General features: G+C 41.5%; 2 protein-coding genes across 3 annotated transcripts in view; one reads left to right on the top strand and one right to left on the bottom strand.

Moving 5' to 3' along the window:
* The window catches only part of sema3d (sema domain, immunoglobulin domain (Ig), short basic domain, secreted, (semaphorin) 3D), a 63,149-nt gene that overhangs the window by 13,722 nt on the left and 31,059 nt on the right, over positions 1–18,368 (bottom strand). For both annotated transcript variants that reach the window (XM_080438269.1, XM_080438270.1), the window contains exons 10-16: positions 17,609–17,678; positions 17,127–17,271; positions 15,471–15,693; positions 13,805–13,893; positions 12,777–12,818; positions 5,882–6,039; positions 133–197 (exon numbers count right to left, since the gene is read on the bottom strand). In XM_080438269.1, coding sequence (XP_080294395.1) covers positions 133–197; positions 5,882–6,039; positions 12,777–12,818; positions 13,805–13,893; positions 15,471–15,693; positions 17,127–17,271; positions 17,609–17,678 — 792 coding nt within the window. The remainder of the gene's footprint in view (positions 1–132; positions 198–5,881; positions 6,040–12,776; positions 12,819–13,804; positions 13,894–15,470; positions 15,694–17,126; positions 17,272–17,608; positions 17,679–18,368) is intronic.
* The window catches only part of rbm28 (RNA binding motif protein 28), an 895,251-nt gene that overhangs the window by 866,425 nt on the left and 10,458 nt on the right, over positions 1–18,368 (top strand). The gene's annotated exons all lie outside the window — the stretch shown is intronic.

Below are 18,368 nucleotides of genomic sequence, written 5' to 3'. Positions count from 1 at the left end.
TAAACTCTGCAGGCAATGTGTTAAGTGGATGCACTAAACGAAATATCGTTGTATGTTCCATGCAGTGACACTAAACAACATCTTATCTTATCTAAAGATACAGAATTCAAACATAATCAAGATGTAACGTACTGTCTTCTGTGTCCCAGCACTGACCGGCAGGGTCTCCGTTCTTGATGTCCTGTCTCCTGGCCCTCCTGGAGAACACACACACACACACACACACACACACACACACACACACACACACACACACACACACACACACACACACACACACACACACACACACACACACACACACACACACACACACACACACAAAGAATAAGTTCAATGAGGCTACAAGTTGACATTCTGTCTGTGGGGCTTGTTATGCACGTGTGAGTGCATGAGGACAACATGGCCTGTGGGGGTAGCAGGTTTTCATGGTCGTTAACATTTAAGGAGCCCTTCTCAGACTGATAACCCACCAAGTGTATCTCTAGTTCACCCTCTTTGAGAGTGGATGGCACAGATTTACAGTGTTCAGTAGTACAAAGATTCTGATAAAGAAATTGTTTTAAACATACTGACCCGTTTTCTTTTCTTTTTTTAAAGATAATACAAACCTACTGGGATATCAAACTTTCATTTAATTAAAAAAAGATTTTCAGGCTGTATCGTAATTATAGCATTACCCATTAGCTTACGGCTCAGTGGTTGAATCTCTGTTTGTTTATGCTCAACTTGCTGTGCCTTGAGATAGGGCTGTACCCAAACGTTCGTTATGTCGGCATTCGAATCTTAATTAATGAGTTCGAACCTCCGCTTTTTTAAAATATATATATATATATATTTTTTTTTTAAATCTTAAAATATATATCAGAATGTGATATATATCAGAATATCACAGTACTATGTTGTGTTTACAATCATTTGAAAGTCACGAAAGTCACGCACGCAGGCACGCACAGTAGAGATGCGCGGATGGCCTCTCACGTCACCCGAATCCGCATGTACAAATTAATTATCCGCCCGTTATCCAACCGCAATAATTATATTATCCAATTTAAATATCCGCACCAACCGTTTTTCCCGTATGTCAAAATATTATTATTTTCTGGTATTCCCCATTAGTTATATTATTAGTTGTGCGATGCGATCTCAAAATGCATTGATTTAGCCTATGGAATGTCGGTGCGTCATTTTTCTTTTTTTTTAAACCGGTGCTGCGCTGAACATACAGAGCGCACTGCTCTGCTGCGCTGAACATACAACTCTGTGCGGCATCCAACATACATGCGGCATCCAACATACATGCGGCATCCAACATACAGAGCGCACTGCTCTGCTGCCAGCAGCACCGGTTTAAAAAAAATAAAAAAGACGCACCGACATTCCATAGGCTAAATCAATGCATTTTGTGATCGCATCGCACAGAGGCTGCTCTACACACTCACACAGACACAAGCACGCAGAGATTTAGCTATTTTATGGATAGATATATTAGATGTCATTAATTTATTTATCGCCGCAATATTTCACCCGCGGTTTATCCGATATGAATTAATAATTATATTTGATTGACCCGAATCCACCCAAACCGCGGTTAACTGCGGCAACCGCGGCTAAAACTAGTGTTCTTGGCACACAACATGAAGAGAGTATAGCAGAGGTGAGGGCCGACTCGGTCGGCAAGACTTTTTTTTTGGTTCGTCACGAGACGAGAGTGACGAGAGTGAGACATTTTATTTTAAAAGTTGTTGTTTGTTAACTGTTTCAAGCTGCCACCCCCTGCCATAGGCTACTTATGTTTTATAGTTGTTGTTTAATGTAACTAACAGCCCTGTGCAGAATATTGTCTGTCGTATTGTTAGATATTGGCCAAAAAGAGAGCGAGTTGTCTGGAGAGAAAAAAAAAGACACTGTGACAATTAATGCGCCTGTTTTATTTTTCTGTTACATGAATGAAGGCTTTCAAGGGAGGCTATTGATCTGCATTGCTTGTACTGTCTGGTAACAAACGACTTCAGCAATAAATCCTAAACTTTAGGAAATATCTTGTCTTGTTTGATCCTTAAATCCTTTCATTATGGGCATTATGAAACAACTTTTTTTTAAACCAATAGACTATGCAATGTCGGCTCTATAATGAATTGCAGCTTGGTTAAAGGCACGTTCGTTTAATTAATTAAATAAACACGATTGTTCGAATGAACGTCCTTCGATGGTTCGAAAGTCGAACCATCGTTGTATTCATTAATTAATAAATAAAACGATGGTTCGACTTTCGAACCATCGTTGCATTAATTAATGAATAAATAAAACGATGGTTCGACTTTCGAACCATCGTTTTGTTAATTAATTGATTAAAAACGATGGTTCGACGTTCGAACCACCGTTTCATTAATTAAATAATTAAATACGATGGTTCGAACGTCCGTTCAAAATTCCTCGCCGAAGTTCGAATCCTAAAAACAGGGTTTGGGTACAGCCCTACCTTGAGAAGGGCGAGGCCTCTGATGTCACATCAGCTGAGTTTGTTTTGGTTCCTACGACACATTTTATGTTTTTATACTGCGATAAAGTAAAGAACAATATTCGTGTTGAAGCATATCCTTGTAATTGTACAGAATGACGCAATGTAGTTTGCAAAGCTTTCATGGATTACTTTCTTGACTTCCACAACTTGGCTTCCGCTGTCTACGGACGTTCAAAGTATTTAGCGGACAAACATGTATGTAGTGGCCATTTAGACTTTGACTGTCCAAAAGAAAACAAGAGAACAAATTGTGAAACCAAAGCAACGCTTCGTACTGAATAAGCCATTACATTGCAGACATGTTAGTGGATGTGTACGATGCAATGGCATAACTATAGACAGTGCAGGCGGTGCAAGAGTGGCACTTGTCTCCAAGAGTGGCGTGCCAATGGATTTCCATCGATAGAAATGTACTTCAATGTCAAACAAGGAAGAGGAAGTAATCATTCAATAGTAGCCTCTATGGTGTTGGAAATGAAGATGAGTAGTTATGGTATTCAAAGCAACAACAACAACAACAACAACAAAAACGCTTGTGAACAGTCTCTCGAAGTAGTGCACTTACCATCTTTCTAGACATTTACATCTTTATTTTATTCCTACTTTTATATCTTATAACATAGATAATGTATGTCACTACTCACTACATTAGGCTCAAGTCTTTCTAGTTTTAATGTCTGTGATGAGATATGTGTTAAACTGAGAGCTCCTATCTATGCATGCTACATTCCAGATATCACCTCATCACCTCAGCCTTTAACCGGCCTTCACATCTTCCTCTCCTTAGACTCTCTCTCATAACAGCTGCTCTCAATAACGGCTGATTTAAACAAAGACTGCTTTTTGTTAATCTAATAGGAACAAGCACCCGATCTACTATGAATCATCCAAGACTCTGATTCTAAACTTTCAATTACAGTGCCTCAGAGTGTTGCCGCAATTTAAGCGAAACTAAACAGAACACCGTTAGTGACAATAGACTACCTCAGACTACACCTCAACAAAAAATATTTTAACCCATTAACACCGGGAACGCATCTGTGTCATTTTATAGATTTCTTTGGCTATTTTTTTTTTTTAAGTGTGGATTTTTTTGGCAAATCTTTGAATATATATATTTTTTAAAGCAAACATTTGTAACTCAAATCTTTGCTTCGCGGGATTCTACATGTCTTCTTAAAAAAAGATTCTGTTGCTATAATCAGTGGTTCTCAAACTTTTTCATGTCAAGGACCCCCAAGATTATATGTATTTGGCCGCGGACCCCCATCTCAAAATGTGTTGTTCCAGGGACAACTATTTGAGTTACAAATGTTCTTACAAATGTGCTTTAAAAATATATATACTGTATATTCAAAGATTTGCACAAATCGATTTTTAAAAAAATAGCAGATCTACAAGCTCATAGCGCAGCAATTTGAATAGCCAAAGTATAAGATAGTGGTTAAAGTGGTCACACGGATGCGTTCCCGGTCTTAATATCAGAACTCAAGCATAGGAAATGTATTCCTGGCTATTATCACTGGACCATGGGCCCCTTTCCCCGGCAAACAACGTCAGACCCTCAGTATTGGCTGAAAATGCACACAATCAGTGTCAACACACATTGTTCCAGACTCTTGTTCACTTGGTTTCCCCCCGCTGAGTTTTCATGTCACCACCTCCTCCGTGGTGTGTGTCAGCCCTGTTGGACCCGGGGTCATCTTTTTAGCCCACGCTCAATGACACATGTGAAGATCAGCTTTCAAAGAAGAGCCCACTGGGCTAAAAGCATCGCTTCCACCATCCAACACATCGAATAACAGCATCCCCACTGACCCCAAAATGCCGCGGCGTGACCCCCCTCACACAACAGCAGGGCACAGCTTGCTATGTTAACCGATAGATCCACAATAGAAAACGCACGCGCGAGCGAAGACGCACGTGCACGCGCGTTCACATTTTGCACCTCGAGGACTGCACTCCTGAGCTTGTGGAATGACAGTAGCATTAATCATGTGAGGAACAGCATTTCCAATCAATGCCTCATAGTCCTCAGATGGACTTAACGCCCCGTGGCGTGGAAACAAAAAACCTGCTGAAGAGGTGAAAAGGACTAGAATAGAAAAAATATTTAGTGAGAACCCTGAACTCCTCCTGACGGATCAACAATAAAGCACTAGAAGGCCTTAGAAACACACGCAGCGCCATATGCACGCACACACGTGCGCGCACACACACACACACACACACACACACACTCACACACACACACACACACACACACACACACACACACACACACACACACACACACACGTTTTCATCACTGCACTTGTGAGGACATCAACATTTTAGGAAGCAGATTTTATGATTGATTTATGATTTTTTTGGGGGCATTTTTAACCGCAAGTCTAAAGCCGGAAAACAGCAGATCTGCGCTGCGACACGTTGTGAGCTTGTAGATCGGCTATTTTCCGGTGTTTGACATCGCCGCACAACTAAGTATGAAATAGGGAAAAATAGACAACCCCGACCCCCTAAACCTATAAGGTCCAATCCTAAACCTAATCCAAACCTGAATCTTTTTCTAATTGTAAACCTATCTAAAAATCTTTTTTTCAACCATAAAATAACATTTTCTCTTCTGAGAACCAAGAAAACGGTCCTCACAACATCTATTTCCCAAATTCTTGTGGGGACGTTTGGTCCTCACAAGTATAGTAATACAAACACACACGCGCACACGCACACACACACACACACACACACACACACACACACACACACACACACACACACACACACACACACATACACACACACACACACACACACACACACACACACACACAAACAAGACTCAGGAGAACTTAGCCGTTTGTTTGATTTTTTTCCTCTCCTTTGACACCAACAGTCTTCAGGTTCACTACTGTAAATCACCGTGACACCTCCATATATCAACATACCTCGCTGACAGTGAGAAATGAACGGGAAATGTTTGTTTTGCAGTAGGAGAAAGGGGGAAGGAATGAGGAAGCAATTAAAAAGATAATTCTGCGATTACATAAGCTTGTAATTAAATAAGTATGTGTTGAGTGGTGTGTGTATGTGCAGGAATAGAGTAAGTAGATAGATAGATAGATAGATAGATAGATAGATAGATAGATAGATAGATAGATAGATAGATAGATAGATAGATAGATAGATAGCAGTGGTGAAAATACTCAAATGTTTTACTTAGTACCACTGGATAGATAGATAGATAGATAGACAGACAGACAGACAGACAGACAGACAGACAGACAGACAGACAGACACACAGACACACAGACACACAGACACACAGAGTATCTGGACATGTCTGCTATAGCTTACCTCTTTGATGCAGGGATGTAGCGGGAGCACGTGTGTCCATCCCAGGCGCAGTAAGGGTCCCGTGCCAGGCAGCATTCGGCGCAGGCCTGGCCATACAGCTGGCATCTACTGACAGACACCTGGGCCAGCCCCTCACTGGAGCCCACATACAGCTGTTGCTGTGGAGACACACACACACACACACACACACACAACCCTGTGTGATACAAGTGCAGACCGCCAATATTTCCTCCCTTTATTTTTCATTCATATATGGTTATTTTAACCGTCTGTATAGTGGAGTACCGCAGCACAATAGAACTGCATTCTCTGCTGTGGTTAGAGGTTCTCTCCAGCAGTGTTGATTTTGTCGAATAAAAACTATGACGGAAAATGTTCGCCGACTGCCTGCAGTGGTGCTGCGACACGTCGTGGGGCTTGTAGATCGGCTATTCTCAGCATGCAACCAAGTGTAAAATCAGCCATTACGACGCCATCAAGGCACCGCCAAAATACATTTTAGTCGACTAAATCAACTGTAAATTTTGACTATAATCTTTTATCTTGACAAAAACTAAACATTTCAGATGACTAAAATATGTCTAAAACTAAATAAAAATTTGCTGTGAAAATCAAAACTGCTCTCCAGGCTCACGACAAGGTAGCTAGCAGTCAGTCTGTCTGTCTGTCTGTCTGTCTGTCTGTCTGTCTGTCTGTCTGTCTGTCTGTCTGTCTGTCTGTCTGTCTATCTGTCCGTCTGAAAGCATTCCTCTCCTCAGTGGGTTGACCAATCGATCAGAACTTGCACACGGGCACTGATCATTGGCATATGAAGAGAGTGACGAAGCTCGTTTTTCACTTTTAGGCAGCGCTCCGTGGATTCGTGTATAGGCACAGCCACACAGGCTATGTGCTCTGTTGTCACGGTTACGGTCTCCACAGGCTATAGGATCTGTAGCCGGACGGTGCGCCTATACCTTTGGGGCTACGGCATACACACAGACAACACCACACAGAACGGCAGGACGGACAGACAGACAGACAGACAGACAGACAGACAGACAGACAGACAGACAGACAGACAGACAGACAGACAGACAGACAGACAGACAGACAGACAGACAGACATGCAGCTATGAGGGGCCGTTTAGGCCAAAAATAATGAAACACTTTCACACACGCTAACGAGACAGTCTTATACTTACTACTGAAATGCTTTTACATTCAATTTTGAGACACTTTCACACACACTGATGAGACACTCTTACATATACTACTGAAATGCTATACGTTCAATAATGAAAACTCTTGCACACTCACTACTGAAACACTCTCACATACATACATACTTTGTAAATCGATGCACGTTCATATATGAAACTTTATACATACTCATCTGAACACTTACGCATACATATGAGAAACACATACACATAAATATATACTTCTGTGCCATATACACATGCATACGAAATGCTTGCACGCATACAAGTTAAACATTTATTCATTTCTATCTGAAACACTCACACATACACATATGAAAAGGCTGCATGTATATCGCTGAACACTTGTACATTTACAACTGAATTTCTTGTATATTATTACAAACTAAAATGAAAACTTTAGATGCATGTGCAAGCCTTTCACATGTATTCATACGAGTCATTTCAGTAGTATGTATACATAAATTCAATAATATATATACACATAATTTCAGTGATATGTATAAGTGAGTTCAGTATAATGTATAAAAGAGTTTCACATGTATTCATACAAGTGATCTAAGTAGTATGTATAAATGATTTCAATAGTGTATATATACACAATTTTTAAAGCATGTACAGATCATTTCACATGTATTCATACAAGCAATATCAGTGATGTATATAAGTAATTTTGATAGTATATATAAATCATTACAATAGCATGTATAGATCATTTAACTATAATGTATACAATAATTTCACATGTGTGCATACAAGAAATCTCAGTAGCATACGGAAGTGGTTTCAGTAACACCGGAAGGCACAGGCAGGTGCGCGCGCACACCAGGAAGAAACTTCCAGAAAAATGTAAAAATAATTCGCGGTAAAATATTTTTTTACCGCGAATATTTTACAAATCCACGGGACACCACCATTTTGCATGGCCACGTCCTACTTTATCCTACTTTATAAACAATAAAATCCACTTAGAAATCGTCTTAGAAAGCTTACAAATATCAATAATAATCCAAGGGAGCCGCCATTTTGCGCATGCTCAGACCGAATTCTTTAGGTAACGCGTTTGCGTGTGACACCGTCCGCGCAGTTGAAACGTGATCTGCTATTTTCGGCTGCTAGGGTTCAAGTGGTTAATGTAAAAAAAAAAAAATCATATCACACAATGATTTGGCGGACCCCCTGTAGTAACTCTGAGGACCCCCTGTTGAAGCCCCCTGCTCTACTCTATTTAATCTAAATTAATGGATAAGTTATAGAACTGCCCCTGTATTGTCATTACAGCCATTTCCTTTAAATCAGTGGTTCTCAACCAGTGGTCCTTGAGGGGGTCCCCAGCAAAAGGTTTTAATACATTTTCACCCCTTTATCCATATTGTATTATGTTGGCTATTCAAAAATAGCAGATATACAATCAATAAAAATAAAAGATTAATGTTAGTGGCACCAAAAAGATTCTGAGGGCAACACAAAACCCCCCTTGACATAAAACCGTCCCGGGGGGCACCGAACGGGTCCGCACTGACCCCAAATAGCTGATGTATAGGCTCAGGGACGCCGGCTTTTGTGCGTGGCCATGGGGGCTGAACTTGACCACCACTCGCCCCCCGCCCCCCCCCTCCACCCACTGCATCGCGGGCATGTACGCGATTTTTTTTGCATAATTAATTCATTAAATGACCATAAAACAACATTGACAACACTCTACCCATCCTTCAGTGTGTCCCATCCTCAAATGTTTTACTTAAATAAAAGTACTTATTTTAGTAGTAGCCTATAGTTACTTCTACTCCACTACATATAGACAAATATTGTACTTTTACTCCACTACAATTATTTGCTAACTTTATTTACTATAGTTACTTTGTAGATTTTGATTATTATTACAAAACCACTTATACAGTATATATACTTTGGCAATTTGAAAATAGCAGATTTGCGATGCGTTGTGAGCTTGTAGATCTGCTATTTTCAAAGAATTTGTATACATTTTACACGTTTGAAAACTTGTGAAATGGGACCTTCTGCATAATGAGTACTTTTACTTTTGGTACTTTAAATACATTTTGATACCAATACTTTTCTACTTTTACTCAAGTACATTTTGAATACCCTACTTTTACTTGTAATAGAGTATTTTTACACCGCAGAATTGATACTTTTGTTTAAGTAAAACATTTGAGTACTTTTTCCACCACTGGTATTCAGTGCATGCAGTGAGTGACTGTTAGTGCACACAGGACGAGGGAGTAGAGGGACACAGCATAGTGACCCTTCATTTCAAGGCTATATGGGTTGAAGTGGTTAAACTGCTGGGGCAGGGGACCCCCAGAACACTTCCAAGGACCCCCCTGGTAGTGATGCGCGGCAGCGCGGGACGGGTGGGTCTCTGTCTGTCTGTCTCTGTCTGTCTGTCTCTGTCTGTCTGTCTGTCTGTCTGTCTCTAAATGAAGAAAAAAAAAACCTGACCACGCATCACCCCCCAGGGGAGTCCCCGGACCCCACTGTGACTGAGCACCGATGCGCGCATCTTCAACAGGAGTTGGATGGGATGGCCTAGCGTGTTTAATAAAATTAATACATAGATACATTTTGATTAGCCTACGGAGAAATTAAGTTTTGATCGGGGAGCTACGCACTTATGGTTCTCTTTGTGTCAGTCTGTGCGACGTATGGTTCGCGGCCCCGGCCGGAGCGGCTTGGAGCGGCAGGCGGTTCTTGAGTACTTAGTTACTTTACACTGTCGATTGGTCTATATCCAGCCCAAGTCTGTATCATCATACATTTCGACCATTTGAAAATAGCAGATCTACAAGCTCACAGATCTGTAGATCTGCTATTTTCAAAAGATGTGTATATGTCATACAGAAAACTTGTGAAATGGGACATTCTGCATAATGAGTAGCCTACTTTCTACTTTTGGTAGGCCTATTTTATTTTTTGTAGGCTACTTTTACTCAAGTACATTTTTTATTCCGGACTTTATACGTAACTGTTACTTTGTAACAGAGTATTTCTACATTGTAGTATTGATACTTAAAGTAAAAATGTGAGTACTTTTTTTTTCTCCACTGACTGTATCCATGTCCAGTCCAACCACGAGGTTAGTGCCAGGGACCACCATATAATATTTATGGTGTTTTTCACAATTTGTCAAATATTTTTTTAAATAGCAGATCTACAAGCTCACAATGCATTGCATTGTGAGCTTGTAGATTGGATATTTTCAAATAGCTGATATAGGCTATATATGGTTATACTGCTGGGGGACCCCCCAGAACACTCCCGAGTCCCAAGGACCCTGGTAGTGATGCGAGGGGGTCTCTCTCTCTCTCTCTCTCTCTCTCTCTCTCTCTCTCTCTCTCTCTCTCTCTCTCTCTCTCTCTCTCTCTCTCTCTCTCTCTCTCTCTCTCTCTCTCTCTCTCTCTCTCTCTCTCTCTCTCTCTCTCGCTCGCTCTCTCGGCTCTCGGGCCGTTGATTTATATATTGTTTTGTTGAACTTGTGCTCCGTGGCGGGGCGGGTTATGAAAAAAACCTGACCCGCGCATCACCCTCCATGGGGGTCCCCACTCCCCGGACCCCATTTTGAGCACCAGTGCTCTCATTCAATGGGATGGCCTATACTAGATTGTTTAATAAAATGAATAGGCCTACATAAATGCATTTTGATTGGTCAGAGGTGTAGCAGTCACCAGCATTTCCACAAAATATGACTGCTGTCCGAATAAATAAAAGACGCATTTTCGCTCCGCGAAATTTCGTCTTTGATGTGGAAGCTTGCATTGACTTTATAAGGTTTTAAAAAACAGGCGAAAAGAAAATTATTTATTTGCATGAAGAATTCGCGGTGTGTAAGGACCTTACACTGCTGCATAGGTGATATATTAATATTCGATATCGAATTAATTAAAGTGGGTCTCCGTTCCCCTCCATGCTGCCTTTGTCTTCTCCTTCTTATCTTCTCTGGAAGTTTCTTCCTGGTGTGCGTGCGCACCTGCCTGTGTCTTCCGGTGTTACTGAAACCACTTCCGTATGCTACTGAGATTTCTTGTATGCACACATGTGAAATCATTGTATACATTATAGTTAAATGATCTATACATGCTATTGTAATGATTTATATATACTATCAAAATTACTTATATACATCACTGATATTACTTGTATGAATACATGTGAAATGATCTGTACATGCTTTAAAAATTGTGTATATATACACTATTGAAATCATTTATACATACTACTTAGATCACTTGTATGAATACATGTGAAACTCTTTTATACATTATACTGAACTCACTTATACATATCACTGAAATTATGTGTATGTATATTATTGAATTTATGTATACATACTACTGAAATGACTCGTATGAATACATGTGAAAGGCTTGCACATGCATCTAAAGTTTTCATTTTAGTTTGTAATAATATACAAGAAATTCAGTTGTAAATGTACAAGTGTTCAGCGATATACATGCAGCCTTTTCATATGTGTATGTGTGAGTGTTTCAGATATAAATGTATAAATGTTTAACTTGTATGCGTGCAAGCATTTCGTATGCATGTGTATATGGCACAGAAGTATATATGTATGTGTATGTGTTTCTCATATGTATGCGTAAGTGTTCAGATGAGTATGTATAAAGTTTCATATATGAACGTGCATCGATTTACAAAGTATGTATGTATGTGAGAGTGTTTCAGTAGTGAGTGTGCAAGAGTTTTCATTATTGAACGTATAGCATTTCAGTAGTATATGTAAGAGTGTCTCATCAGTGTGTGTGAAAGTGTCTCAAAATTGAATGTAAAAGCATTTCAGTAGTAAGTATAAGACTGTCTCGTTAGCGTGTGTGAAAGTGTTTCATTATTTTTGGCCTAAACGGCCCCTCATATGCAGCACATGAGGTGTGCTTTCGATATCATGTCCATAGCGCTCGCAAATGTATGAAAAGCAGCGTATCTGAAACAACGTCATGGTCTTGTCATAGTTGTGGTAATGAGTCATTACCCGGAAAAAATTGTTTGACGTTTGCCTCTTTTTTTTCTTCTTCTTCTTCAATTCTTCAATCTTCTTCAAGGCAGTTACAGGAAAAACCCCTTGGGGTCGTAAGCTCTGAGAAAATGCTCCATCGTAGTGACAGCCGAAGTGTCATAACTCTGAAGCTCATTTAAATGTCAAAACCTTAAATAAACACCACAGTTGCCGTTGACACAGGGGAGCAGGCAGGAATTCTCAAGAGGAGGATGGATTCTTTTTTAATGGGAAGAACCGCTACAGATATGCTGCACCACATCTCACAGGAGATTCCAAAACAAAACGTGCAAACAAGAGACAAAAACAGTTTGAGTCGTGTGAAGAAGAAGAATGTGTTTCCACAACCATTCTTCACGCACACGCGTGCACGCGCACACACGCACGCGCACACACACACACACACACACTCGAGAAGATGAAGAGAGGCAGTAATTGGAGGTGAAGCGTTCGCTGACACTCCTGACCTTCAGTTAATGAAGGTAAAGAAAGAAAGACAGACAGAAAGATATGTAAACAAAAGTGCAGTGGTTTCCATGCCTTTTAGAGACAGAGAGAGAGAGAGGGGGGAGAGAGAGGGAAGAGAGAGAAAGGGAGAGAAAGGGAGAGAGAGCGAGAGAGAGAAGAGAACAGAATGAGAGGTGTGTGAATGAGGCCTAACCTGTTTGGAGGACATCTCCATACTCAGGATGGTAGTGGGAACCTAGAAAAGAAACACACAAACAAGCTTCAAACAGGCCGGCCCAGAGACGCTCCACACAGTTCCCACTATATCAATTAATTCCAACCCTATCAGCGAGGGCAGAATTAACCACTTTAGAACCCTAGCATCCCTAATCTGAGGTTATCATTCTGTGAAAATAGCAGATCTACAAGCTCACAACGTGTCACGTTGTGAAATATTTTCATAAATTCCAACATTTTTCTAAAGTATTTCATAAATAAAATGAAAATAATCTAATAATTTCCATAAATAAATAAAAAAGTGGGAAAAAAAACTAGTGAAAATAGCAGATCTACAAGCTCACAACGTGGCGCGTTGTGAACTTGTAGATCTGCTATTTTGAGTCCCGGGCTAATTTGTCTTTTGGGTCTTGAGCTAAAAGGTTTGGGAACCACTGGTATACAGGGTTTAATTTATAAATACACGTTGCAGGGTCACGTTGCATGGGATGAAAAACCTAAATACATTTGGACCTCCACTGCAGAATAAATGTCACGGTAGCGTAGCGGTGGAGTACTTTGTGAGTGAAGCGGACGGATGATGAACATTTCACAGACATTGTGTGCCACCAGAAGCAGAGCCATGGGCTCTACGGACGTTTTAGAATAGAGATGTTATGAATATTTCACCGTATGATGAGTCAACTGGCCCGGTGAGGACCGCTGCTGAAAGGCAGACATTTGCATCTGTCAGAAATCAGGAGTTAGAATGTACGTGCGTGCATGCGTGTGCGCGCGCGTGTGTGTGTGTGTGTGTGTGTGTGTGTGTGTGTGTGTGTGTGTGTGTGTGTGTGTGTGTGTGTGTGTGTGTGTGTGTGTGTGTGTGTGTGTGTGTGTGTGTGTGTGTGTGTGTGTGTTTGCAGTCTTCGCACGCATATGTGCGTGTGCGTGCATGTGTGTGTGTGTGTGTGTGTGTTGTGTGTGTGTGTGCGTGTGCGTGTGTGTGTGTGTGCGTGTGCGCAGCACCTGGAACACTTGGAGCTCCTCAAGCACAACTTCCTCTGTGGACCAGTTCTCCTGAGTGATGCTCACTACCTTCAGAACCGAGCCAGCATCTGCGTGTGTGTGTGTGTGTGTGTGTGTGTGTGTGTGTGTGTGTGTGTGTGTGTGTGTGTGTGTGTGTGTGAGAGAGAGAGAGAGAGAGGGACACACACACACACACACACACACACACACACACACACACACACACACACACACACACACACACACACACACACACACACACACACACACACACACACACACACACACAGAGAGAGAGAGAAGACAAACAAAGTGATGGAAATTAGGAATCAAGCAAAACCACTACCCATGTATTTTTCATAGAGAACCATAGAATACTAAATAATGTAAATCAGCCGCAGGTACCAGCTCTGTTTCAAATTGAATCTGACTGACAAGCCACTCCTCTGACCAGTTCCAGGCCACAAGATTATTTCAAATATTCTGGTTATTCATCTGAGTGACAGGGTGGGGAACTAAACTCGGAATAGAAACACTCCCCACCGAAAACATCCATTCACACAATGCTCCAGCGCAAACATAATGACCTATATGCACACTGTGGCTGGAAACACACAAAAATAATGTTTGGCTGCAGTTGATTCATGGTGATAAAGCGCCATCTGCTGGTGAGTTCAGCTGCTGGAAGGCAGTAATCTGAATCAAGAGTCTGAATGACTTTAATTGTCCATGCATGGCCATGCACCGAGTATGCATTTGAATGAACTTTTCAAAATGTTGTTTATTTCAATTATTTGCCAAGTACATCTGCACATACTCGGAATTAGTCCTCTGCAATTAACCAATCAATATCCTAACTATTAGGAACAGTGGTCAGCCACTGGGCAGCACAGCTCCAGATCAACTGGCCACTGCTATTGTGCCCTCCTGGCTCACCTGCCAGTGAGGAGCCCCCACCAGGAGGATAACACCTCCCTGCTACTCCACAATCCGTCCCCCCAAACATGGCACCGCGACATGGCCAAGCCGGACGATTTGAATACCCTACACTCTGTGGTGGTGGACCAGTGACAAGCTTTCTGTCTGCACCCCTATGTGTCTGGGTGTACACGCAGTGCTGGAAAGTAGCTAAGTACATTTACTCAAGTACTGTACTTAAGTACAACTGTGAGGTACTTTTACTTTACTGGAGTATCTCCAAATTTCAATACTTTAAACTTCTACTCCATTACATCTCAGAGGCAAATATTATACTTTTACTCCACTATTATCCACAATTATTTGAACACGTTAGTTACTAGTTTCTTTGTAGATTTAGATTATTATTACAAAACATTACATACATTAACCACTTCAGCCCTATATACATTTCGGCCATTTGAAAATAGCCGACCTACAAGCTCACAATGCATCGCGACGCGACGCATTGTGAGCTTGTAGATCTGCTATTTTCAAAAGATTTGTATACATGTGAAAACGTGTGAAATGGGACATTCTGCATAATGAGTACTTTCAACTTTTGGTACTTTAAGTACATTTTGATGCCAATACTTTTGTACTTTTACTCAAGTTTGAATTCCAGACTTTTACTTGCAACAGAGTATTTCTACATCGCAATATCGATACTTGAGTACTTTTTTCCAGCGCAACACGTCTGTCCCCTCACCTGTCCCCAGGAACATGACTTCATATTGTCCGTCCTCGGCGGAGACTCTGTCCACCACTATCTGGGTCAGAACGTAGTCGACGCGGATGCGTGTGAAGATGGGCCGTCCGGTCAGAGGCTGGACGGAGCGGTACATCAGCGGGTGGAAGCGGATGAAGCTGACCACCTCGTCTGGGAAGTCTTTGGTGGTCTTGATCCTGGGATCGTACGTCTTGCTGGGACACTGAAGTGGAGGGGGGGGAAAGACGCATGTTGATTTTCTATTACAGTGGTTCTCAACCTTTTCAGGCGGCGACCCCCCAAAATAATCATATTTGAACTGGGGACCCCCCCAGGTATTTTTGTTTCCTTGTAAATGTTTAACTTTAAATGCATTGCATGCATTTTGGAACACTCTGTCAATAAACTGGGGTGTGTCTCCCTCTGGTGGTAAACTGAAGAACTGCAAGTGCCGATGGCATCTGGAACATCTGCATGCATGGGCTATGCATTGCCCTTCACTTCAAACACACTGCTTCACTATCTAGTTTAACCGCTTAATCTACGAGCTCACAAGAGCTTGTAGATCTGCTATTTTGGCCTATAATGCTATACTAAAAACAAGGACGCCAGGTTGAAAGTGGTTAATAAGCACAGAACACCTTCTCTATGCACCACCACCGCACTCATAATTAACCTTCCAAACAATGCAGAACGGAATCCTAGCGGGACAAGCTAGTTAGCTTATCAAAACCTGGGTGGTCACATACATTATGAACCTGCGTGATTGGACATGCATGAATAATCACACATGCACGCACACACACACACACACACACACACACACACACACACACACACACACACACAGACACACACACAGATTTTTGACCTGTGGCGTGTTTCACGGAATTAATGCTTTGCACTTGCAACCACTTAGACACCTACTTAAAATAGAGAGCGTTTATTATTGTTAATCAGCACTGAAGCTGAAGATTATATTCATGTTATCTGAGATAAAATGACGTCATGCACAGCTAATGATAAATAAACTCCTACAGTGTCTGACTGACTGCCTATTATGTGCCAGCCTGTGTGTTTCCATTCTTGAAGTGGCCTGCACCTTTGACTCTAGCTTAGAGGAAGCTTTTATGTTTATAAGTTATTAAATACCAGCCGCTCCTCCATACAATCACAGAGCTAGGCTATAGGTGCAATCTACTTGTGTTTATCTTTGGCAGCCTAGGACATGTTCATAAGTTGGTTGTAAGAGGCTTCGGATGCCAAAAAAAGCAGCTAAACGTCTTGCAAAATTCTGCGCAATCTCTACTACAATTGGTAGCCGCCAAATATGTCGAAGACGCTGTTACTTGAACCCCTGAAGGGTGTGTGGGTATTTGTCCATGATTTGCTGACTGTACATTTTTACAGCACCTTGTAATATTTGTGTCCTTGTATTGTATCTCTCATGTGGACATAAATGTGTGTGTGTGTGTGTGTGTGTGTGTGTGTGTGTGTGTGTGTGTGTGTGTGTGTGTGTGTGTGTGTGTGTGTGTGTGTGTGTGTGTGTCTGTGTCTGTGTCTGTGTGTGTGTGTGTGTGTGTGTGTGTGTGTGTGTGTGTGTGTGTCTGTGTGTGTCTGTGTCTGTGTCTGTGTCTGTGTCTATGGTCAACACACCGTCCCAGGCCGGGGGTAGGGGATCCTGCCCTCGTACTCCACCCAGCGGTGGTCGGGGCCCTCTTTGTGAGCGTAGGGGCCGTTGAACGCGGCCCTGATGTCCGCCATGCTGTACACACACACCGCCGAGCCGCGGAAGATGGAGCTGGGAGAGGAACAGAGGAACGTCACATAAAGACACCAGATAGAAGATGGAGCTGGGAGAGGAACAGAGGAACGGCACATAAAGAAACCAGATAGAAGATGGAGCTGGGAGAGGAACAGAGGAACGGCACATAAAGAAACCAGATAGCAGCTTAGGGAATGTATGCCAGTCGTTTTTTTTTTTTTTCTTTCTTCATTCCAAGGATGACTTTAACAGTGTATTCTGTGGTATTCAGATAGCAGGGTGAGGAGTGACAGAGGGTCAGTGAGGGCTAAGAGAGGTAATTACTCCACAGGTGTGTGTGTGTGTGGACAGAGGTGATGAGCGGTAGACACACCTGGAGGTGGTGAAGACTCCGTACACCACAGGGTTCTTCTCGTCTCTGGTTGGAAGCAGAAAGATGTCCTCTATACACGTCACATAGAAACAAGATTGTTATACAGAGAATGTTTTCTTTAACCATACACAGCAAAGTTCTGGACTGTTGGTGTAAGTCTTCAATTACACTAGTGGTTCAAATACATTTTCATGTCAAGGGCCCCCACATTTTTGTGAATTTGGCCACAGACACAGTGGTGTAAAGTAACTAAGTACATTTACTCAAGTACTGTACTTAAATACAATTTTGGGGTACTTTTACTTTACTGGAGGATTTCAAATAGTTTATACTTTTACTTTTATTCCACCACATCTCAGAGGCAAATATTATACTTTTACTCCACTACAATTATTTGGAAATTTTACTTACTAGTTACTTTGCAGATATAAGTTATTACATTATAAAACATACATTAGCCACTGTAGCCCCATTTTATAGCTCGGCTATTTGAAAATAGCCGATCTGCAAGCTCACAACGTGTCGCATCGCGACGCATTGTGAGCTTTTTAATTCTGGACTTTGTAGAGTACTTCTACATTGCAGTATATTGATACTTTTACTTAAGTAAAACATTTGAGTACTTTTTCCACCACTGCACAGACCCCCATCTGAAAAGATTTTGTGCCAAGGACGCTCATAAGATTTGTATTATTATATTTTTCAAACATTTTTGAAAATCTACACTCACTGTGAGCTTCTAGATCAGATATATTTGCAT

Source organism: Gymnoscopelus braueri (genome assembly GCF_963280865.1).
Source record: "Gymnoscopelus braueri genome assembly, chromosome: 9".
In the NCBI taxonomy this organism is placed as follows: Eukaryota; Metazoa; Chordata; class Actinopteri; order Myctophiformes; family Myctophidae; genus Gymnoscopelus; species Gymnoscopelus braueri.
Note: the sequence above shows the minus strand (reverse complement) of the source record. Positions and strands in the feature narration are given on the sequence as shown.